The sequence below is a fragment of the Glandiceps talaboti genome, chromosome 18 (assembly GCF_964340395.1).
Source record: "Glandiceps talaboti chromosome 18, keGlaTala1.1, whole genome shotgun sequence".
In the NCBI taxonomy this organism is placed as follows: Eukaryota; Metazoa; Hemichordata; class Enteropneusta; family Spengelidae; genus Glandiceps; species Glandiceps talaboti.
Window position 1 is genome coordinate 2,864,874 of NC_135566.1, and position 26,108 is coordinate 2,890,981.

Sequence of the window (26,108 nt, forward strand, 5' to 3'; positions counted from 1 at the left end):
ACACAAATCTTGGTTTGTCATCATCCGTGGTAACAGAATCTTACCAAAATTGCTATATTTTATCGTCTGGCTCAACAAAAATCTTCCTAAAGCTATTTTTTCATTATCCATGGTAACAAAATCTTACCAACATTGATACATTTTCTTTGCATGAGCTACTATTATCTAGCAGATCATCGTCAAATCATACAAAGTAGTCTTCTTCTAAATCACTGAAAGTCTCTGGTTTCTATCTCAATCTTGGTATCGGTGAGAGGGAAGGTAAAATGAAACGTAATTAATCCAGATTTCTCAGGCTGATCAACGTAATCTGTAGGAGATACCCTTGCATTAGTAGCCCCCGCCTCCACCCCTTGAAATGGTACACCAGCGCAAAATGTTAGTGGTGGGTGAACTCTGTAAGTGGTACATCATGCATACTAATGAGTGTACCCCAGTTGTAGCTGTCGTAATGACTTCGACAGCAACCATATTATCGCCTGTATACAGGTGTATACATCGAGACCAACCCTAACGTAGAGTTCTATTTCCTACAAATACCCCCCCCCCCCCTTGGTAATGACTTGCTGGTATTCAATATACAATTGCATCCCATCTCTTATTTCCATATATATACCAGGTCACATTGGCCGGTTATCATGGGTAACGTGGTATTATATTATTGACAGTGCCAATGCTAAAAACTGGTTATATCAAAATGGTACAAAGAGGAGTAACATTGGAGGAATAACACAAACATTCATTTAGATTAAAAGCTAGTGGCGAATATAATTAGAAAATCGTATCAATATTTGGTACACAGATTAATCTCTGTAAATGAGGACCAATCTTGTCAAAAAAAACTGTTTTTACAAGTTTTCGACATGACATCTATATGTCTGGATCAAAAGAGCAGAATTTGTTCTTATGTTTTTAAAATTGGGTTTCTAGTATGAACTTAATGACTGAAGACAGATTTCGATTTAATAGTCGGGGTTTCTCGCCATCATTCCCCAGGTATAGAGAGTAGCCTGAGGGGTTTCGTGTGTGTAGTTTGAAATGAGGCGTATTATTCACATTCACTTTTCAGTTTGTGGAATTCACATTATAGGGCGATCGGCAGCGTAAAGTGCAGCTGCTTTCTATTGACATTCTATGCATTGTCAATTGCTTCGTGTTCGTAAATTAAGCCGATCAACGAAATGCCAGCTCCTGAATCAGATTCAATTTGATTAAATTGTAAACGACGTCCGTATGCTATCTGTACTCAAACCCAAGCTTTTGTGTCATTTTCTCCCCAGTGAGCAAGTTATTATTAGTTCTCGATTTACAACTTGTCTATCAATGAAGGTACATCGTCGAGCTCCTAAATAACACTTAGTTCTAAGGTGTCCTCCCCAGAGGGCGCAATTCAACTCTTTCAGGCAATTAGCCTCTCCGAGAAGAGTTCGTGCTCAGCAATTCCAGAATATCTTTTGTGGTCAACTCTTCTTGCATTTATACAACTACTAAATGCTAAGACATAATACAGTATTCATTAAAACTGTCAATTTAAATACATTCAATATTCGATGTTGATGCCATTCAGAAAGGACTTCCCACCATGTTCGTAAACACTAAAACTACAACATTTCCGATTTAAGATACAAGTCAGTGGCGACAATTCACTCAATCAACTCTAAAAGGCACTCGAAAGTACAAACGTGTGTCCCTGAAGACGAATTACACGAGGGGCGATATAGACATGGTACCTGTAAATGAGTGTTCCCTTGCAAGAGAAGACACCACTTTTGAAAACCATACTTCTTGCATGTAGTTGCTGGAATATGGTTGGCTCTCACTCCCACTAGCACTACGTTATTTTTTTGAATGTCAAGGTAAAGAACTGAAATTATTTCAACAACTTAGGAACGCATACTGATATGAGGTCACACACACACACACACACACACACACACACACATATATATATATATATATATATATATATATATATATATATATATATATATATATATATATATATATATATATATATATATATATATATCATACCAAATAACTATAAACAAATGAAACCAAATAATGCAATAAATGTATTGATACTGTACATTATTTGGGTGAGTTTCAATTGTTAATAGTTATTTGGTATTTAATATATAAAAAAGCCGTAGCACTAGGTATTGATCCTCATTGCTTTAGTATTAACGATTCCAAAGTCGGTGATTCATCATGGGCAGAGTCCCTGTGAATTCAAATTTGGATCCTTATGTTGAAAGGCTAATAGGTCAATGAGTACTGGCTTCTCACCTACCTTGAGGAATAGAAAGGTACAGACCAGCACGGCCCACGGAATCTACTAGTTGACGAGTTAGGTTAGCTGGCTAGAGCACTTTAGCTTGTATTCAGGGGACGTGGGATCGAATCCTACACGTGCCACTTTTCTTACTTCAAACGAAAGCAAGCGTTGTAGCGAGCTACACTAATTATGCTGTACAGTATACCTGAAAACAGCAACGACAATCTACAATGGTTAAAGTGTTTATATTTATTAGGATAACTTGAGCCACTGAAGTAAAAAGCTACCTTTCCACGTTCTATATCATTAGTGTCAGTGTTTTGCATTTTAATTTGCGAATCGATGTAAGGTCTACGTCACAAGTAACTAATTGTGAAAAGATAATCTTCAGTTTGCAATCACCTTCAGTGTTAGTGTAACGAACCACAGCCTGGTACGTAGACATAGTTAATTTATTATAAAGACTCTCTTAATTAAAGGACTTAATCTAAGTAATTAATCACATTGAATACATGTCATCGTCTACTGCAATTAAAAGATAATTATATATCGCTCCCAAGAGATCAAACAATACCTGATATGTATATCAGCAAAGGTCAAAATAGACTAACCAATTTAAAATTACACATTTATCAACGATATCTCGCTCGCCCGTTTCGGTCTACTTCGGCAATGTACACCCAAGGCATTGGATGATACATGGTTAGAATACAAAGAGTTGCACCCTGTACGCTACCCGACAGGAAACGAGACGTGCATATAGAGATGTAAACATCGACATTTAATATCGGAAGCTTAGATGAGAGTTGTGAAGTCAGTAAATAGTACAGTTGAAAGATTTATCAAAACACCTCATGATCTATTTTGAGTTTTTTCTTACACTTTGCTGATAAAAATGCAACATTTCAAAAACCTTGAATAACCATTATTGTTTTGCAGTATTTTCACTTGTAAAGTGTAAGTTTTGAAAGAGGTAACCAAAACTTGAATATTATGATGTAAAATTTATCACATTTGCTGAGAAAATAACAACCCAAAATAGATTAGGTGTTTTAAACACACAAAAAAACCACGAAATTTGCCGAGTACAGAGTCGTCGTCCAATGATTATACGGAAACAGCGGCGGTCACGTGAGTAAACTTAATTTATCACTTTACTAAACTAATTAATTTATTTATTGATTAGTTATCACGCCAACTTAGCCTTTGAAATTAAAGTATTACCACCAGGCTATTAATAAAAACTTCAGTAGTTACAACTGGAACGTTTTACACTTGTCACATCTAGGTATTCGAAATGTTGCCTTAGTTATGTTATTTGTCAACGAAGTATGTAAGTTCACCTCGTGGACCTCGTGGTAGAACCCTATCAACATCCCGCAAATCTTAGAATCTGTTTATAAATGAGTGAATAGTCCCGTACTTCTTTCATGACTGTGCAAGTTACCTTTTTCAAAACTTGCACATGGACATCAAGTCAGTAATAATAACGTTTAGTTTTTATATAGCGCTTTCCCACTCTGTGCCCAAAGGTCCCCAATTACAGCTGGGTGGACTGAGGCACAATCGTGGTTCAAATCTTGCCCAATGACTTTAGCCACTCAGAAATCAGCAATGGGGCTCGAACCTGCAACCTGCCGATTCCAAGCCGGCCACTCTTACCATTCGCCCGTCATGACTCCGCCAGAACACACTGTATGATCAATGACTAGGTTTTTTTAAATTTTTTTTTATTTATTTATTTGCCATAGAAAGAATGAATTTGTCACAGTATGCCATACATATACAGAAATTGACAAACTAGAGAAATTGCACAACTCATCTGTATAGAATACAATTGAGAGTTCTATGGCCGGAAAACAGGGAAAAGCTAAAGTGTAGCTTGTAAAAATCTGTTTCCCGAGTTTGGTACTTTAGTGCAGTGGTGCATATAGCAACCCATAACAGTTTAACTATTTCATAGAAAGCTTTAAAGCGCGCGGTTTCAACTGGCAAGAAAAGTAACAAAACAGCGAAAAGTAGTTGCTAGTAAATCATAAGGCTGTAAATAATTAAGGTTTGGTTTCCTTTCAATTGATTTATTGGGGTTAATACCAATATTTTGGAAAATAAGAGCGTAAAGTAAAGACTACACTCAGGCGGACATAATGAGGTCAAAGATGACCAATTTCACTGTTTAAGCTGATGTAGATCATATAAAATTCATGAGAACATTTCAGTTTGAATTAAAGTCCCATTGAGGTATACGGCTGATTAACGGTGGAAGTGGCGGATCTTGTACGACTACAATTCTTTCACGATTACACGATGCATGACCTGATGGATTTATGTGTCTATCTTACTTCCCTGACCCATTTTGACTTCCAACGCTCGATCAAATATTCATCTAAAGTACTTCTGGTTACACCGACGCTTTCTTAGTGATTGTCATGTAAAACCAACATTTTCTTAGTCATCGTTATGTATATTGCAAATGATACATTAAATTGTTGAGTAATCCGATTACTTCGTACAAATGGGATAACGACGCCTTGGGTATCAAGACAATATGTATGGCTTCACGTTACAAGTTTGTAAAAACGTCATTTTAATATCTTTCGTCGTATCGCATATCAACGAGACTAATTTTAAGCCTGATGTTCGTATTCTTCGACAAGCGATAGATTATTCCCTCTCATTTTTCCCCTCACAGCTCGTTACCTTTTAGCCTCCTAGTGGATAAACTATTTTTAGCGTTGGTCCTTCATGTCTACTAACGGCGAACTATAAATACGTTATCTTTGCCCAATATTAATACGGTCAGTTATAAACTTGCTTGAAGTTAAGGGGTCACGCCTCGATTGAAACAACTGGCCACCTGAGCGCCAGAGAGAGAGATTAAACGTAATTCCACCGTCTATAATTAAAGCATTCACCTGAAGGAATCGTTCAGTACCAAAAGAGAATCACGTTAGAATTTTTATTTCAACGTGGTATTGTTTTCTGTTAAAATTGTTGTCCACTCGAATGTACTTGAAAACTGATCAATCCCGAATACATACTAAAATAGAATAGCGTAAAAACCTAGTGTCATCAAGATGTTAACGCCACGTGTATACAACTTTTGACTTTGAAGGCGTACTATAAATGCGAAATTGTAAGGCGGCTACTCCATTATTTGTCGTACGAAGCAATAGTGGATATCATCGCAGTGTATGGGAAGTCAAAAGAGGCTAACTGAATAAGAATTGACAGAGGATCACCAACGCTTATGTTGCAGTGAAAGGTTCATACAAGTGGCAAATTGTACTTTGTTCCTTCTTAAAACCTTAGAAATGTCTAGATATTATGGAAATATAACCCTAGACAGTAAGCCCACCCTGATTTAGAACAGATTGGTTTCTTCGATCCTATTTGAAATGATGCGTTCATCTCTATTCGTTTACATGATATTGACAAAGAGGGCGCTATTTCTTATCATCACATATTTCTGAACGGCAGGTCCCTATGGAATCACGCCAGCTCCACCATGTTAAGGCTTGTTGGAGACAATTAATGTTAACTTTTCATTTAAGACTCTGATTGACTTGACTCCATCATGGTTTTTCAATGAAATCATCTGGGCATTCAATAACACTGTTTTGTTTCTAGAGGCAACCTTTTAGACCTTGCTGTATAATTATAGTCTCACAAGAGTGTGTTCAGTCACGCTACCTTGAAGCTATCAATGGAATACCGACTCGGTATTTCTTTCAAGTTTTTTGCCATGGGATATGATGACTGAATTTTCTGACATATTAATCAAAGTAATTTAAACACAGAGTACAAGTACAAGTACGTAGTTCAGTGACACAAACGAGTGTTATAGAGACTACAACACACATATTCACACATACACATACACACATACACGAGTCTACGACACACATTACAATATATGCACATATATGCACACATACACATCACAAATTCACATATATGCACACATACACATCACACATTCACTTAATATGCACACATACACAAACACAATTATAACAAATGTTATTAAATCGAAGCTCTGTACATTTATACCATAGGCATGTGTAGATTTGGTAAAGCTTAACTTCTAATATGTAATAAAATGCTTAACAATAATCAAACTGCTTCCATTGTTATCTTTTCAGTGTGTTCCCTAGCCAAACGGAATGTATCCTGCATAATATCATCCACAGGATGTGATACAAGTAAAGTTATACAGTCTGTGTGTAATGATCTCAAGATTCCACATTTAACGGTACCGAAGGAGAACTGTGTTATTGATAAATATAACGGCTTCTCGCTTAGTATACGACCCAATTCCATTCACCTTGACCAAGTAGTATTAGATGTCATAAGGAGATTGAAATGGAAAGAACTGGTCATATTCTATGACAGTGATACAGGTAGGTTTAATCTTTGACTATGAATGAAACTGTATTTGCATGTATGACAGGAAATGACGAAAAGTAAGCTTATGGGTTTTGGACATATCTTGTCGTCTGCATTTTATACATTCTATGGTTCAGACATGAAGTATGCGCTATACAATGTTTTGATAGAAACGGGAAATGACGTTAAATGTAGGTGAAAGCAGGTTTTTTGGTAAATTATTGTCTGCGTCTTAATACATACATACTTGATATTTGGATAGAAATAGGAAATGACGTCAAATGTAGGCGAAAGCGAAACGCTGGACACACTATATAGTCAGTGTCTTACATACGCGACATTTTGATACTATGTAACAGGAAATGACGTCATATGTAGGTAATAGTGAAACTTTCTACACATTCTAGCCATCATCTATATCTTACGTACTCGGTATTTTAATGGATTTCAGTATCATTTGACTAATAACTTTGCACAAACATTGAACTCGTCGGTAGAGCGTACAACGCGTACCAACCCAAGTTGTAATTCGTATTACTCTTGTGTAGTAACAAGCGTTGGGCCTAGGCCTATAAAAATCCTCTTTCTCGATGTCATCTTCTCAATCAATGAAAATCCATATTCTTTTCATTCAATTATCCTTATTGAAAACCTCAAAATTTCCTTGACTCAGAAAATAAACCCAGCGCTTGTAGGACTAGAATTCTACGAAAACTTGTATTTATCATGACCAAGAAGTGAAGTTACACATTTTAAAAGTCTCGAGTAAAGTAACACCACTTAAAATCAATACAATGTTACTAGTTGGGCAACTTTACAACCTCAAAGAAAAAGATCTCCAGATCCTAGAATTTACATAAATATCTCATCTAATCAATCTAATAGGTTTTTTTCTGTAAAATGTAATTATAATTTGGTTATATTCCTTTTCTCCAGCATATAAAAATGTAGAAGGATTGATGAGCTCGGCAACTGCTGTTGAATTAGTCTTGGAAGTGATCTTATTAAGGGTGACGTGGAATGATACAGAGAACGTGTTTGAAGTTAGAAACTCGTTTAGTGTTGCTTTAGCTTCAAAAGTTCGCAATTATGTTGTCTATTGTGATAACGGCAATAGTTTCATATTATTGCAGCAGGTAATTAATTTTTATGTCCTCTATTTTCATTGTTTAAAACAAGATTACAATGTTTGCTTTTAACATTCGATATACCGTAAACCACTATCGCCACCACCACCACCACCACCACCACCACCAAAGTCACCACCACCACCACCACCACCACCACCAAAGTCACCACCACCACCACCACCACCACCACCAAAGTCACCACCACCACCACCACCACCACCACCACCACCAAAGTCACCACCACCACCACCACCACCACCACCAAAGTCACCACCACCACCACCACCATCATCATCATCATCATCATCATCATCATCATCATCATCATCATCATCATCATCATCATCATCATCATCATCATCATCATCATCATCATCATCATCATCATCATCATCATCATCATCATCATCATCATCACCACCACCACCACCATCATCATCATCATCATCATCATCATCATCATCATCATCATCATCATCATCATCATCATCACCACCACCACCACCACCACCACTACTGGAACCACGGTCACGGTCACCTCTTCACCAACCATCATCACAATGACTACCACTACGATCACAATAGCAATAATCATCTCCACCGTCATCCGATCATGACCACCGACAAAAACACCAGCACCATGAACACCAAAATTACTGCACTCACCATGTCAACTACCTCCAATAGCAAAATCACATTTTAATCACATTACGAAACTGAATAAGTTCTACGCCTCTACGTATATCAAGCATATTGAACTATCACAACTGTACTTTTACTAACTGATGAACAGGACACCGTAGCCATCTGTATGGCTTTAATATAGATATGAATCGACGTGTAAAGGGGGTGTATAGGTATGTTTTATGACAAACAGGTAACAATATAAAGCACAAATCAATGAATATTTACATACTTCCTAACGTCCCGAGTGAATATCATGTCAACAACTCATCGCAAAAACCTGTGTGTATGAGGCGATACATTAGACCGATTACTATGTTTCTTACGCAGTGCCACACCTACAACACAGACAGAACTCCCTCAGGATACATTTTATATTTTTCGCGGATGTACCTAATATGAATACAAAGTGCTAATGGGATTCGGTTGTCTTTTACAATATATGTATATTTTTGATAATTTTATTGAATGTTATCTGTATTTCTAGTGGCACAGAAGCCAATAACATCATGATCTAGCGTCTCAAATGACAAAGGCATTGATTCATGTCTAGTATAACCACTTGTATACAGTAAATGACCTGCTTGTTCTGTTTTATTCAGGCAAGTGCATTTGGTATGACACAGAGAGACCATCACTGGATTATAACCACACAGGTAATGTATTCACATTATGATCTTTAACACTCCACTATACTTGATACGTGATAAAACACACAATTTTGTATATTTAATCGAAATTACGATACCAAATTAAAAAAAAATTATACCAGTCTAAATGAACCCAGTATTGCATAACATGTTACAAATAACGATCGTGGTATCACAACAATGGCGGATAAGTACTAGGGCACTCAAGAGACACGTGATCTACCGACTTGCTGCACGTGGTTCATTTATCTGAATGTGTCTATGCATTCTCACGAGAAACACTGATAGACTCCAACAACACAGAGATGACCCTATTGGGATTCCGTAACCACTTGACTACCTCCCGAAAGCTGTTAAACAAATTGGATTACTAACGTTGACAGCGTTTTCCATTGACAAGAGTAATGTGAAATATTTGCTTTCAATATTTTACATGGGGAAGTGTTATTTTGAGGACTGTGTCCTCTGTGAAGGGTGTGAGTTTAAAACAGATGCAAATAATAGTAACTGAAAATCAAGCACACAATCATTAATGTCTGACCATTCTTGCAAATAACCTGTAGCAAGATCAGTCATTCTGACTACGTAAAATATACAACCAATGAGCAACGATGCAATAGTTGAAATAAATGATCACTGTGAAGTAAAAAAACATGTCGTTCAACACATAATGCACAAAATAACCACGTCGAGAATAACTTCTAAAGGTTCTATATTCTATATTCTGTCACATATGATCTAGTTGTAACGGTTTATCTTCCCCACTCCTATTATTATATTAAGGTTAAAATGAATAACCAGTAGGAGATTTTACGTAATATCTTCTTAAGGTATAACACATAACACATGTCAGCTATTTCACAAGTCGATTAAAAGTAAGGAAAAAACAGATTAATAAACTAAGTTACTTTTTGGCTTGTTTGTTTGGTTTATCCGACACAATTAAAAGTACAGAAAAAATAATAAAATCACATACAACACCAAACTCCTGTGCTTGGATAACATAGTAAACTCGGCAGACATATTTTCACTGTGGTTCAAAGGCAAAGTAACAAATTATAGAATAGAATTTAAACAAAACTACATACAGACAAACAGATACAGTGCAAAACTGTTATCTTTCTTCTATAAACGTTTTGAAGAAGTCTTTTTTACGTTGGTTTTAAATATGTTAATTTTGACCAATATGACGTATATTACAATACAAATCATTTCATAATTTACTTGCCGAATATCTTGCGATACTTTAATAATGCAATGCCACAGTCACCTCCCTACGACATGTGAACAGTGATCACGCCATCCATACGTTCAGTGAATGAACAACTTTATTCCTTCCCTCGCAGTATGAATTCATGATATTATTTTTGTTTTGTTTTATTTTTGAATGTATGTGACACTTTGTGTACATAGGGTTTAACACCAAGCCCAACAAGGACGGCGAGCGGAAGGAGAGGAAAGCCGTCAGAAGTGAAGGTCCGTACGTCCGCAGCCTCTTTATCGTTCTGCATCGGAAATTAACAGATAAACATGCTAAAAGTGCGAGATGATTGATGGCATTCGTGACATCTCATTATTTAGTTTTAATGTATGCTAACATGCCTGCTGATTGACAAGATATACATTTGCAAGCTTATGATCTTACAACTAATACTGATACAGACAACATAAAGCGACGCCGCCGCCGACAAGATTTATAACAGTAACAACAACAACAACAACAACAACAACAACAACAACAACAACAACAACCACAACCACCTAATTTTGGGAGTAATATTTATGATCAAACAATTAATGCAAATGTACCATGCCCCATCCTTGACATTCGTAAACAATATCATAACAACAACAGTGATGCACGTTACTAACCTTCTGTACAAGGCCTAACGTTTCCCTTGGTGATATAGGTAGTGCTGTACACCAAGTGAGAAACTCGTGTGCTTAATGTCTGTGATTATCGAATTCAATGAAAACACGAACGAAGATAACACCTTGCATATAGTTTTGCAATTGAACCCGACATGATCATGCTGACTAATACTATTGCTAGTTGCTAAGACTTAAGACACAGACCATACATGTACGAGTATAACATAACTTCGTCAAAACTAAGTTGATATAATAAACGTTTACCGTTCGTCACATATTAACAATATGTTCGCTAAGTCACGTTCTAGCAACATAATGTATGTATGTATGTATGTATGTATGTATGTATGTATGTATGTATGTGTACTAGTTTTTGTTAAATTGTACAACAGTCCCTCCGTCACGCTCCCTCTATCTATCTATGTAGGAACTATGATTGCATTTGTTCTTTATATACATTTTCAGGATATTAGAAATGAGGATTTAAATAAGTTGAACAAATCGTCCGGGATTATGGCAATCATTCGACAGGGTGTTGATGTGAATTATTCGTCACCTTCAATCCGTGAGGCATGGAAAGCATTAAACCCTGACTTTTTACCTAAAATGAACTACAGTTACCAAACTGACAACATTACATCAATGACCATTTCACCAACCATCGGTCCAACTACCAGACCCGATACAGAGGTAAGTTTCAATCACTAAATTTGATACTTTCAATTTGAACATTCTTGTTTTGATGCCTTGAAAGCTGTTGGCTATAAAAGTAAGATTCTAGAGATAGCATTATAGAGTTGGCATTTGCGTTTTTCGATAGACGAATGCTAAAACTGCTTTGTTACTTGATTACAGATAATTTTGTTTCTCCAGAATTTAAAAAAAAAGTACGAACGAGCTTTACAGTTGAATTAAAAACGTACAGTCACAGTACATACATGCAATATATTTTACAGTTCAATTTAGATTCGGCATACTTGTACGATGCGATTAAAGTCACTGCTACAGCAATGAATACATCGATATCTAGTGGGACTTGGAGTGAACCAGAGGGAGTAACATGTTATAATTCAGACAATAGCAAACCATGGTCATCGGGAGACAAGGTCATACTGTCATTACAGAAGGTAATATGGCAACGTCTGATAATGTTTGAAATTTTCACTTTATTTCCAAGTTCACCATACTGAAAGACACTAACAGTACCTTTACAGCATTGATATGTTGTCTCCATACAAAGTATACTCAACCCGAAGATGTCTTTGTTGATCATTATATCTCCGTTCATAAAGTTCATGACATCACCTTACTAGTTGGCCGAGTTGATACCGGAAATACCCGAACGCACTCGAAGAATTCCTAAGACGCGATTGATGTTTAACCAACAAATTGTCTATCAAAACAACAACGGTCAACGCAGCGTGAACATTTAGAATCAGTTTTAGCATTGTCTTTTAGCGTCTGTCAATTACTTCTTTATCTCTGTCTATACATGATATAGGTTGATGTACAGGGCATGATGGGAAGGATAAACTTCAATGGATCTTACTACAACGACCACTTGGTTATGGAAGTTTTAAGCCTGGAAACTCGATTTGATTCTACTGTTGCCTGGAAGGTTGGTTCCTTGTTTTTTTCCCAAATCAATCTATATTTAGCTTCTACTTTGATAATGGACGAAATACACCATGAGTGTACATAATATTAATATATTATATTGACTTTACATCACTTCATTGGATAGATAATATAAGCAAAATCATTACCTTGAATCGTCGTTACTGTGGTTGACAGGCAGTCTTGGGAATAGTGACCTGTCCTTTTTCTGTCCACTTCAAATTGTAACCCAATCAGGCATGGTTGAAGTACCTCATAGTCCACTGTCTGGACATCAATCCAGCTGGAGAAGCAAAGCAAAACTGACAATATTATATGCGTTGCAATTATTCAAAAACATACAGTCACATGTACCCATCATTGTTGTGTAATTAATCGCCAATGTGAGAGAGCTTAGCACATTCGATTGGTCCCAACTTAGCTTGTGTATGTATTGATTCATGAATTGTTTTACGTTGTAATTCCTACGTATTAACAATTGACTAATCAGAATTTATTACACCAAATGCCCAGATATACAATTATCATTAGCCTGTCTCGTTCACATTAACTGAGTTCGTCACACTAAAGGTTAGCTGACATTTGCTGTCGACCAATGAGCGTTCTTGTTTTCATGTTCGCGATGTTCCAACCCCTGGTATAACACGTGTTTGCAAACATTCGATGTGTATATACAAATTAGAATTAGTCACACATCCAAATAAACTTGTCAATTATTGCCATTCAACGAAATTTGCAGTTGACTGTATTTGTTTCTTTCTGTTTTTAGTGATATAAATCAACTTGTAACCTATGAAGACATAATAGAAATAATAGACTGTATTGTTTGCCATGGTATTATTATAAATAATACTCGGGATACACCCGTCTGACATGTACAGAAAATTATGACATCTGTACCGCCTATTATATCAGATATTACTCGTATGGTATCTTATATTAAAATGCTGCTTTGACAATATAGCTGTATGCTAAGGTTAACAATAATAGCTGTCTAACTACGACTCGGAGCATCGGTTACACTATCATTATATGTTGCCATTTACTATAATTGTTATTTGACCATTTCTGTAGATCGGACAGTGGGACCCTGTTCACAAATTAAACTTAACTTATATGCCATTTCGACGTGGATTTAATTCAAGGAATTACACCATCGTCACCATTGAGGTAAGTTGATATTCTAAACATAACCGAGAAAGTATCGCGTTTGCAATGGAGTAAGAGTGCTGACTAGACATACGACTCTAGTAATAGAGCCTTTGGTTTCCTAAGATAGACACAAACTAAAGCTATTGTGATAAGCTTTTGAATGGACGTTGGTTTAATTGTAATCTGGGGCGACTCTCTGAAAGCTAGTTCCATAAACTTGCAGTGTACTGTTTTGGGACTTCCAATGTTAACACTACCTTGGTCAGAATGATTAGATTCGCACAATAGAGGAACCGCTATCACCCACTTATGTAATGTTCCACATTGAAAAAACAATACTTTTAGTTTGCTCGATTACAAGAGTGGTATGTCAAGTCAGAGCATTCATAGAATATAGCTAATGATAGATTACAGAATGATGACAATCTCAACATAATGAAAATCAGATTTGAAAAGTTGATTTAAAAAAGCGAATTAATTTCATTAAATGTCCACTTGCCATAGGAAGCACCATTTGTAATGGTGGAAGAAACAGTGATGGGAACCAAATACACTGGATTTTGTATCGATATGCTGAATGAGATAGCAGCCGCTCTAGGTTTTAACTACACTCTTTATCAAGTCCCTGACAACAAGTACGGTGGTGAGAACGAGGATGGTACATGGCATGGTTTGGTTGGTCAGGTCTATCACGGGGTAAGTAGTCCATGACCTAAACTCGTAACTTTGAAGTCAGTGTATTCATTCAATCAAACATTGTATCGACACTACACGAAAAGTCTAATTTACCCACCTTTACCCTACCTGTGACCCACCTAACCACCATCTGTCCAGGGGTAGTACGAGACGCAGTACCACTTTTGACTGTCTACAGCTGTCAGGGGAGAGATCACCGGGGATAAATTGAGTCAAAGGTGGAACATCGTCTCATACTCACCACATTTACATATCCTCTGTTCAAGATTTACCACGATGGAAAGACATGGTCAAATATGCATGCACAAAATCATACACCTGTCGCTGTATTGTTGCTGAGGGATGATGATTATGACCTCTATCATAGCTCGGCTCATATCAGTAAGCTTTGCCTTTGTACACAAAGCGTTGTAAAAGTATACCTCGTAGACAACAAAGGCAAATATCTTGCTAGTACATCATTTATGTTGTTATCACACAACCAGCAATTGTCAAATTTATGTCAAATCAGAATCAATAAGTTCGATGTGCAATGACTTTGTAACACATGACATTTGGCTCTGGAAATATTGTTTAAAAACTACCTCGTAAACCTTTACACAGTAAATATTCAGACTTCGTTTCCTTGACTACAGGGCCTGATGTGTTTGTAGATATTAAATCGCGTTTCATAAAGAGTGGGATAAGGATATACCTAACCATCTCTCTTACAGCATGCTGATCTAGCTGTGGCTGGAATGATCATCAACTCTGATAGGGAGAAGGTGGTCGATTTCACCAAACCTTTCATGAATTACGGAGTCGGAATATTAATCCGGAAACCGAACAAAAAGTCCAACGTATTTGCATTTTTAGAACCATTGAACATCTGGGTGTGGGGATGTATTCTTGCAGCGTTCTTTATTGTTGGTGTATTATTATATTTATTGGATAGACTCAGTCCATATAGCAATCATAACCAAAGACGACAAGAACACATACATCCTCATTATACTGACGATTTCGATTTAAAAAATAGCCTCTGGTTCACGTTCGCCTCATTTATGCAACAAGGTAAGTCATTTGTAGTACCCGATTCTTTTTAAATTATCGTTTGTTTTTACTTTATTTCAACAAGCTCGATCTAAAGGGACATCGGCCAGATCTGAATGTAGTTTGTGTTATCTTTGTTTCGTAATATGTTATTCTACTTATGCATTGATACATATCAAATCGTCACACATAACCGTGAGATCTATAACAGTGTAGTTATAGTTAGATGACGTCATTTTGAGATGAGATCTGTAACAGTGCAGTTAGGTATAATAGATGCCATCGTAATTTTGAGGTTTACCCGAAACTGTCGTTAATATTGTATTAGGATGATAGTAAAATTCCTGATGAGTTCAAATGTTATTTCAAGGTATCAATCAAGATTCGAGTGATAATAGTAAGTATTTTTAGGACAAGATAAGTTGGTCCATGTCCCTGTAAGGTCGCTATTTCAGTCGATTCAACAGGCATATTACTACAACTTGACACACTTCTTTCATGACTAGATGGCTGTATTGTTTACGTTATTCCAATATTCTATACATAACACGACTGGCACTCTCAAAATCACAAAAATCTACACGGTTAGAAGCGAAACTGTAGACCCAGCTATACCGTCCAAGCCCCCAAATGAGACGTTTTAGGTGAAAAAATGTTTTTCCTTTGTCCATGATAAATGGGTAGGAAAAATTGCAAACAAAAACGAACATATTTTAGCACCGACAATCTATCTATTCAGCAGGATTGGTTTGATCGTTCCTACATCAAGGTAGTTCCAACATGGCTTCCAAACGAATTAACTCCGATGCAAAAACCTGCATGTTATCAATCACAAAACGTCACATCCATTCATAATGTCAAATGTCAAAGGGGGGGGGGTATTGTTATGGTTATTTTGTTTTTATCATTATATGTAATTTCCTTGCATACCGTCTTCTATATAAAGGTTATATTCTTGGTCTCATATATCATTATATTCTTCATTTCAACCCATCGCTCCTGAATCTACTCGATTGACGAAAACTGAACATAGCGGCTCCATGGAAAGTACAAGGACCCAGCCAAGAAGGCAATAGTTTCTTCCTCCCTTGGTCAATTCTGCATGAGCTCATTACATTTGTGTTCCATTGCCCTGTAGCAGCTTTAGTCACGAGTTTTCCGATATTCAACATGTGTGTAAACGTTGCATCATGATAGTAATGTGTAGTTTGATGACATAGGTAGTTCTAGAATTGGGATATCATGTCACTGGTTTTGGTTTACATCTAAGACAACTGCCCTCCACGTAATTTTGATTTAACTCACCCCATATCTCCATCCCCATCAGTTTTTTTTCATTGCTCGTACACGTCATCCCACACCTACCCTTTAGTACCCAGCCTGTCTTGGTTTGGCAGTATGTAAGGTTTCAGTGTTGCTTAACACTAATTTTGCACATCAATCCAAATTGACCAAGGATGGACCCCTTGATTCTGTGGCGGGGATACGTTTTACAATAAAAACACAGTATTTCGAATATACAATGCGCATAGGAAACATGACTCTTTTTCTAATTGTTCAGGGCGTTGGACCGACCGTATTCTGACCCTATTATATAGTCATGACGTTGCTATGACGACATGGGAATAGGCATCCAGCTGGAAAGCGATCTTTTCCCCAAGCGTATCCAAAATGAAATATTTGAAGAAATAATAATGTAAAATACAGAGGCACAGAATCTTTGGTCCCTCTCTTGGTTTCTAATGCAAGCACTAGTCTGATAATTGTCAAACCCCACAGAATCCAAGTTACATTCATGAATGTATGTATGCTGGTACAGCAATGTCGACAATGCAAAAATTGTATCACAAAATAGACAGAGGGGAAAAACACTTCCAGCTCGATGCCAAATGATAGGGAAGATTTGACATTGATTACTATATAGTCTGTTGTAAGGTTATTCATAGTTGTCTGTAGATATTACTATTATTTATCATTTTCAACGGACAGATGCAAAACTTACCAGCCTACGTGCATCCATATATGCGACTGATAAGAGTTTCATTCGCGCATTACAATTAAAATCACGAAACTAGAATCACGTCGTCTGGCTCGACCAAAGGTTTACTAAAACGGCTACATGGCAAAACAAAAATCTTACCAGCACTGCTACATTTTGTCGTCTTGCTCAACAAATATCTCTCTTGGTAAGATTGTTTTGATGATAAATTGTAGCACTGTTAGTAAAATTTTTCAACTCGATAAATTGTAGCAAAATTGGTAAAAATATTTGTTGAGCCAGACCATAAACTGTAGCAGTATTTAGTAAGATCTTTGTGGAGCCAGACGACGTTTTGTTTCAGGTTTCGTTAATTTAATTGTATAACCTTATATATGATTTGATATAAACTCATTTATTTAGAGATTTAGCGAGTGTAAATCCTTCCCATTAAAGGCACATAAGCTGTAACACCTAGCATTTTAATGTGTGGCTGATGGGTGTGTTTGATTCATTCTGAGAGGTTCACTGAACATTTTGCATCGGATTCCTACATTTTCATAGAAATTGATCTCTTTACTCTGCATCTAAAACACTGACATCATACTGTTCATGTAATTAGAACAGAACTCGAAATTGGGAAACGATGCAAGTACGAGTATTGGCACGTTATTGGCAGGCAAAGCAACACTTGAAGTTTTCAATTAATTTAGTTTTTTTCTCCTTCCATAACTGGACACCTTCAAAATGTTGAAGCTTTGCTTGTTGAGGAAAACAACATTATCGTTACAGCATGTGTCCCTTTAATGCATCAAACGTTTTAATATATGCATCCCTAATTTGTAACTAAACACTCACTTGCTTTATTCTAGGTGGTGATACAACACCAATTTCCTTTTCTGGTCGAATTTTGAGTGCTTTCTGGTGGTTCTTCGCGCTAATTGTTATTGCAACATATACTGCGAACTTAGCTGCATTTCTGACTGTGACACGTATGGCCAACCCAATACAGTCATTAGAAGACTTAGCGTATCAACAAAAGGTTGTGTATGGCACCATAGAAGGAAGCAGTCTTCAAAAGTTTTTCGAAAAACGTGCACATGTTGGAATATATGAAAGAATGTGGAACTTCATGACTCATGTTAACCCTAGTCCATGGGTAGAAACAGATAACCAAGGATATCAACGAGTCAAAGATGAGGACTATGCTTTTCTATGGGATGCACCAATATTAGAATATTTAAAACAAACTGAGTGTGAACTTATGACAGTAGGAAAACCGTTTAATTTAAAAGGTTATGGAATAGCAACGCCACAGGGAGCTGACTACAGAGATAAAATATCCTTCCAGTAAGTTTTATTTTAACAAACAAATATTCTTATAAAACGGTTACTCGTGAGATGTCCAGTGATGTAAACCAAACTATCTAAACGTAATATATAAAGTTATGATAGATGGAAGGTAGACAGTTTTGGCTACACATACTCCTTGTACCAGGTAGAGGTGTTTCCCAACGGATTATATAACAACCTTTACTTGTTAACTGATATCTCGCTCTCGCATAAATATAACAACCTCCACGACACCAATTTGTTTTTATGTTCCTTGGGGTCAAGGGTGACAAAATGTAATTAACTCTAGACTTACATTGACGTATCTAGTACTCGGTATTCAGATCCAACAACTCATCGCCTTCAAATAAATAGATACATCACTTTCTGAGCTTGTAGAAATCGATCTTTAAAATACCACAAATGTATGTATGTATGTATGTATGTATGTATGTATGTATGTATGTATGTATGTATGTATGTATGTATATGTGTGTGTATGTATGTATGTATGTATGTATGTATGTATGTATGTATGTATGTATGTATGTATGTATGTATGTCGGTCAGACTGGTTGTCAGGCTCTCTATACATGTTTAGGTATATAAACGACTTATAGTGTGGTATTTGGTTGGGCAGTTACTTCTAGCATCTAGTTGTGGAAATATTTCAATGGAAAGTCACTAGATATGCAAATAATGCCTATGAGTGATTTTTGAACATAACCGCTAAAAGTTAATGTGGCTAAGACAAGATGATCTCGTGATCCATATCTGTACATAAGCTTTAGAAATAAGTGACTTTAGAAGGAAGTGCTTCTTGGCCAAACACTTAAACTTAAGAAAATTAAATATTATAAGAAGGGATCTGTAATCTTAAAAGAAAAAGAAAAGTTTAGTCAAAGGTACTGTAGACTACCTCGATATGTTGAATAACTTGACCTCCATGGTCACGTCTACAACTTGGCTGCACTTTAAGTGACTGTTGGGATATTGGACCCAATTACACAATGGCGGTAAATTCTGATAACATGGATTACTGCTCATAAACACGGATTTGAATCTTGGAAGGATGAAGGTTACCACGTCACGATTTCTCGTTTCTTGTACAGATTACATAAGAAAAGTGCACTTCTAATTAGAGCTATAGCGGAATTTTATGTTATTTGTAGCCAATACTTTGATGAGAATTGTCTGAGAGTAAAACCACTCCAGTTCACTATGAATGACAACGTTTTCTAAATGTTTAGGTATACTGGTTTAGATTTGTCTGTCAGTATAGCAAATTAACGTAGTATGCATTTTGCTGTTACTTTTTCAACCTGTTCTCAGTTCAAACCAAAAACAAAACTTAGGGACCACAATACAAATCATTTAAATGTACGTCGAAATGATATCAAAATTAAGCCTTTTTACAATCCAATATGGCCACCAAATCCAATATGGCCGCTAAATGCTATGTTAACTATAAACAAATACAAAATCGTCGATTACCTTGCAAAGAAGTCAGTGAACCCTATATTTTCTTCTAATATTTCAAAAGGACTAGGAAAAAGCTCTCATATGGCAATTGCAAAGTTTAGACAGATGTCGAGGAAATTGATTCCCGCATGCATTCTACCGTTGAGTTAATTGTTGATGAACTTATGAGTTGAAATACTTTTTTTTAAAGCTAACTAGAACATTAAGACATCACATAAAGGTTATTGTTAATAATTTACTTCAATTCTCTTACAGTATCCTTCAAATGCAAGAACAAGGCAAGTTAGAAGAACTTAGAAAGAAATGGTTTGAAAGGGAGAGTATATGTCCAGAGGATGGTCAGTCGGCAGGTAGAGACACAAGTGATATAGGTTTAGAGACAGTTGCTGGAGTTTTCTATATATTAATTATGGGTGCAGCGATGTCGTTTGTAACAGTTGTTGTGGAACATATGTGGCACAGACCATCCGTATACAAGAAGAGATGCAAAAGCATCAAAACAAAGGTAAAGTCCATTCTTTTTTTCTCTTTTGACTTGGATCAGTTATTTGTACTATTTATTTATTTTGGATATATAAGGAGTTTATTCATGAACGTATGACTTTATAACAGTGACTTTTAACAATTATGTATGCTGCAATTAAAATTACATTGTTTTAAATTTAGATTGAATTTAAAACGTTGTACACCCTGTTGTTATCTCAGGGCTCACTTTTACTAAATTTTGTCTTCAACTGTTTTCCTGGTTAGTGACAAATTAAATCATATCGACAAGATTACATCTTTTTGGGGTTAACAATATATTCTTGAATTTAGTTTGATTTTTCAGACACAGTGCAATATATCGAAGGATTTCGAATATTTCAAAAATTATGTAGATAATATATGCTAGCATTCTTTTGTTGTCATTTTCTTGTGGTGCTGCACGCAGTCAGCTCGCCAACAATAGCTTTGACCTTTGTAGCTTCTTTATAGAGAGACGAAAGCGCCTTAATTCTTTTAATTAATTTTTTTAGTAATTGTAAATCATTTCATGAACGATAGTATACGGGGTATCAGTATTAACACAGGCACACAGACAGACACGCACACAGACAGGCAGACAGACAGACAGACACACACACACACACACACAAGTAGACAGAGACAGATAGAGACAGGGACAGGGACACACATATACCTATTCCAAGTGTGCAGCCTTGTTGTATAACATATAAAATAGCCAAGTATTCACTAAATGAATACACGTATGTTTTTAAAGGACATTTTGCAAACGTTTACAAATTTTGAACGTTTCACAACATAACGATCACTCACAGCGTAAAGACCTGATGTGTTTTACTCAAATATATTCACACTTACACTGTGGGTTCTGACGTGTCATCATAACTAACACCAGTAATCCAAATATAGACTACATTACACACGAGTATTATTTCATGAAAGAAAATCTATGATTATTTCGTATATGAACGTTCACTGAGACTGCTTGCAATTCAGGTCCATTTTCAACAATGGAAATTCATATTTATTGCACTTATCCATCATTCAGAATAAGTGACGGGTACTGGCCTCTGTGATACTTGTACAGAAATCAAGCTGTAGGCAAATTAAGAAAGATACAAACTAAAACTATTCTTGCAACATGTTTATATTAGCTAGTTGTTGACGTTGTTGTAATTAACGCACAGTGAAGTGGTGTCTCTGATTGCAAGTTTCCCCAGGTGGCCGCATATTCAACCCCATTCAATGTTTACACTATTTTGATTATATCTGTATAACCAAGACACCGTTATCATCCACTTCTGTAGTAAACCACAGACAACAATAGTTTTAGTTTGTCTTTAAAACTGATGTTTCATTTCATTTCACTATGTCTGTATATTGTGTTTCAGCTTCAAGGATTGCGACACATGATCCAAATAGCTGTAATTTATAACTCATTTTCATCTACATGTCTGTGTTATCAAATCATTCGTCCCCTCTCCCCAATCCCTGCTTCATCTTTGTGATACATTCCGTGGTTTCCTCTACGTGTATCTGTACATAAGTGTGTGGACATTCTGTTGTTTACGTGTGCTCCATTTTATGCTGTATTTCTCTACTTTTCTCCATAGGAAACTTCCGTATGAAGCGGGAATATCAATACACTGTCTAGGTACACTAAACCTAATAACTGTTAAATGTTCATAAAATTGGTGTATCAATCATAGTCTATATGATACAAGAGTAGAACCTAATAACACACTAAGTGGCAGAATGCATGTGCTTTTGAAAGTTGATATACGTGAGTGTGATAGATAATTGATTTTGCTGATTTCATCCTCTGTAAATGCCCTCACAGGACTGGGATGACGAAAATGCTGGTCATTAATGTAGCAAGGTAAACTACTAACACACCTTCAAAACATTAACGTTCTCCTACCCCGTGTTTATCAGCCGATCTCGTACTCGTTACATACATGTTTGCTTGCTTTATCTTTCCCAGCATCGATGTTCGTGAAAAAGTCTATCCACGTCTTCCCTGACTTTTAAAAGTAAATCTGTGTAATATATTCTTTATTCAGAATTTTATATAATTTACTAACCACATTTAAGGTATATGTTCGTGCTTTATTTTACAGAGCAAGGTTAACTTTCAGATTGTACCACAGTGTAAGACTACCAGTGTCTGAGAGGTAAGTATAGCTACTATTAAAGTGGTCATATGGATGACAAATGGATATTTCTGGATTATTTATTCACAAAACAATTCTACCTGAAAAGCAGCAATGTGACACATTGTTTGTAACACAATAAATTGCCAAAAAAGAATTCAAAAACGTGTAAAATGTTTCTTATTGTACATACAATAAACTTTTCGGACTCTTTTTTGTGATTAATAGAATTACAAACATGGACTTGTATATGCTGTTTGACATTCTTGTTTCAAGTAGGAAAACATTGCTGAGTTGTTTTATGAACTACACAAAATCCAATTTGTCGTCCATATGCTATAACGGCCACTTTAAAACCTAAACCTATCACTGATTCTCTGATATGCAACCACATGTGGTATAAAATAATTAAAATATTGTTGCCATATTGCACTGAACTATAAAGGTGTGTCGGACTTAATGAAATCTTGTGAAACACAAGCGACTGTAAAAACCTGTCTGTACCTAAGATATATATTTAGTACAAAATAGACATAATACACACTGAAACCTAGTTTGGAATAAATATCACCGATTTAATGTGATAGAGGGCCGAGGGGATTTAGTGTATACATATTGAGACAAATTTGTGAGTTTCTCATGTTTTTCTAATATTTGTTATTCCAAAATTATGTGAGAATGACATTTTCCTATAATATATGCATACCTTATGATAACTATCAGTTGCTTGACATGATTCAACGTTGGTTTGTAGTTTGAACAATAACAGGATATCCCAAACAGGCAACAAACGTAACTACCGAAACCTATCAGGTTAAAGATATTGTGCCATTTTACTCTCGATCAACCCTAGTTGTGTTTTATACTGTATATATAGACTACCTCTCTTTACTGTAATCCATTATACAGAATCTGGTATTCCGAAAGGTTGTCACATGATTCAATTATATAAGTGATGAAATCATCGCTAACAGAATCCCTCTGATGACAACAATCTCTTACATGTACAGGCAGACAGGATTGATATGTTTAATAATTCGACTCGATGTATATGCACATCATAGATATAACGCATTCCTTGCATAAAATAACCTATTTAAGTGTCATTTCCTAATTCATTCCTTAATTTAAATTAGATTATTTGAAAAATAGATAAATCAATTACCCAATTTAATGTTATAATTTGATGCATTTAAGAGTGTCAGCTACACTTAAATTCCCCTTTAGCATTGCAACCATTTAGACATAATGAAGATTGCACTGATTTGTTCCAGAGGTAATATAGTATGAATACGCCAGAGAACTTCTAAATTCCATCACCTGTAGAAAGACAAATGAACATAATCATCCACGTCCGGCTTGTCCATGATTTGAGCTCTGCTATGACGCCATGCTCTGTTTGTTTGTCTCAACTACTGGTAATCCTTAATTTTGTGATTAAATAAGAAAGATAGACTAACTATATTTATTTTGATTTATATGTAGGACAAGAAGGTCACTCAAACTCTTGGCTAATGACGTCATCGGGTAAACATCGTAGCAGACTACAGGGAAGTACTGTACGTTGCTATGGTAACGCCGATCACAATACTACAGCTAGACATAGGTTACGATGGAAAGTTCACATTATCGCTGACTGTTATAATACCAGGGAACTTTAAAGGCAGAGCCTTTCGCCGTGACGTCACAGCGTCATATCGAAAGTGGACTGTAATAATGCTACGAGATATATAAACTGTCACACAACATGTACTGTAGCGTCACACAGCTCGGAAGAAGACCCTGTAAACTGTTTCTTCACACACAATAAACTATCATGTCACACAACTCGGAAGAGGACTCTAAACATTGATGGACGTTCAACCATTTGGATGTTATTGACTTGTTTCTAAAAGCTGCTAGCTATCATGGCATTCCGAATTAAGTTGTACTCACTTTATTTTCAGCTGTTGAACACTTATTGTAAAATAATCGTTGTTATCATCATACTGGGTAATTGGTTGATATGTTGTACATATATAAATAAGGCCCTTCTATAGGATTAAACATACCAAGTGAATTTATGGATTACGTCTGTACTGATTAGAGTTCCGTTATCTAAAAATTACATTTTTTAAATAAATCAATAGTAGGATATTGGAATTATTTTTTTTTTCATTTTTCTTAACTTTCCATTGTTTGACATGCAACCAGAAACTTAGTCACATAAAACAACCACACAATATATATTAAGACGACGGGGTATATATAATTGAACTTCTTGAAATAACATATATAAATGATGTATGGGGTGGAATGATCGATACATTTATAACCAGAAGCCAAAACTAATCTATTTTCTAATTCAACATGACCTTTGACATACAGATAATGCACACTGCAGTCTATTGTACGCTTTACTCACATACCCCATGGAAAGGTTATCCGCATGGAGCGCTTATTAAATACAACATGACAGACTATGTTTTGTTATGGTGGTAACAAATCTCCTTGGTTTATGAGGTATAGGATCACATTGTATAGCTAAGTAGGGTGTAGGAATTCCTTAGTGTGTAAGGCATATTGTGAGTGAGTGAGTGAGTGAGTGAGTGAGTGAGTGAGTGAGTGAGTGAGTGAGTGTGTGTGTGTGTGTGTGTGTGTGAGTGTGTGTGTGTGTGTGTGTGTGTTTGTGTATGCGTGTGCAAGGCAGGTTTACAACACAATATAGTTAAACACCCATCCTAACACTTTTGAAGGAAAGTTAGGCCTCTTAAAGGCATACAGGTTCAGTATTACTTCTATCAGGTCTAGGGTACATGTGCCATCAAATACTACTTCTTTATGGGTGATATGATTACTATGAAACATTACAATCATGTGAAAAATGCCGCTGAAAAGGACCGCGAGGTAGATATGTGCCATCAAATACAACTTCTTCTTGTTTTCAAGCAAATCAAATCAACAATCTTTTATATTCCATACAGTTAAGCAGTATTCAGTGGCCATATTGGATTCTAAACTACCTTCATTTTGACAACATTTTGACCTCACGTTTCAAAAATTAGTACGGTGACCCATTTTTTTCTGAAATTTTAACTGCGAATAGGTTGGAGCTTTTTGAACAAAGTAACAGCAAGAGCTTAAACAATTTATTTCCAAGAATATTGTGCATTTCACTTT

At 36.1% G+C, this 26,108-nt stretch overlaps 1 protein-coding gene across 1 annotated transcript in view; it reads left to right on the forward strand.

The window, feature by feature from the left end:
• LOC144449318 (glutamate receptor ionotropic, kainate 2-like) overlaps positions 1 to 25,390 on the forward strand; it is a 53,055-nt gene extending 27,665 nt beyond the window's left edge. Inside the window, exons 4-18 of the mRNA XM_078139836.1 lie at positions 6,424 to 6,681; positions 7,604 to 7,803; positions 9,084 to 9,137; positions 10,545 to 10,607; positions 11,469 to 11,693; positions 11,960 to 12,130; positions 12,505 to 12,621; positions 13,695 to 13,790; positions 14,277 to 14,468; positions 15,182 to 15,521; positions 16,534 to 16,569; positions 18,351 to 18,828; positions 20,548 to 20,797; positions 22,917 to 22,970; positions 24,435 to 25,390. Of these exons, the coding sequence (XP_077995962.1) occupies positions 6,424 to 6,681; positions 7,604 to 7,803; positions 9,084 to 9,137; positions 10,545 to 10,607; positions 11,469 to 11,693; positions 11,960 to 12,130; positions 12,505 to 12,621; positions 13,695 to 13,790; positions 14,277 to 14,468; positions 15,182 to 15,521; positions 16,534 to 16,569; positions 18,351 to 18,828; positions 20,548 to 20,797; positions 22,917 to 22,967 (2,531 nt within the window). The 3' untranslated portion in view covers positions 22,968 to 22,970; positions 24,435 to 25,390. The remainder of the gene's footprint in view (positions 1 to 6,423; positions 6,682 to 7,603; positions 7,804 to 9,083; positions 9,138 to 10,544; positions 10,608 to 11,468; positions 11,694 to 11,959; positions 12,131 to 12,504; positions 12,622 to 13,694; positions 13,791 to 14,276; positions 14,469 to 15,181; positions 15,522 to 16,533; positions 16,570 to 18,350; positions 18,829 to 20,547; positions 20,798 to 22,916; positions 22,971 to 24,434) is intronic.
• Positions 25,391 to 26,108: the final 718 nt, after the last annotated feature.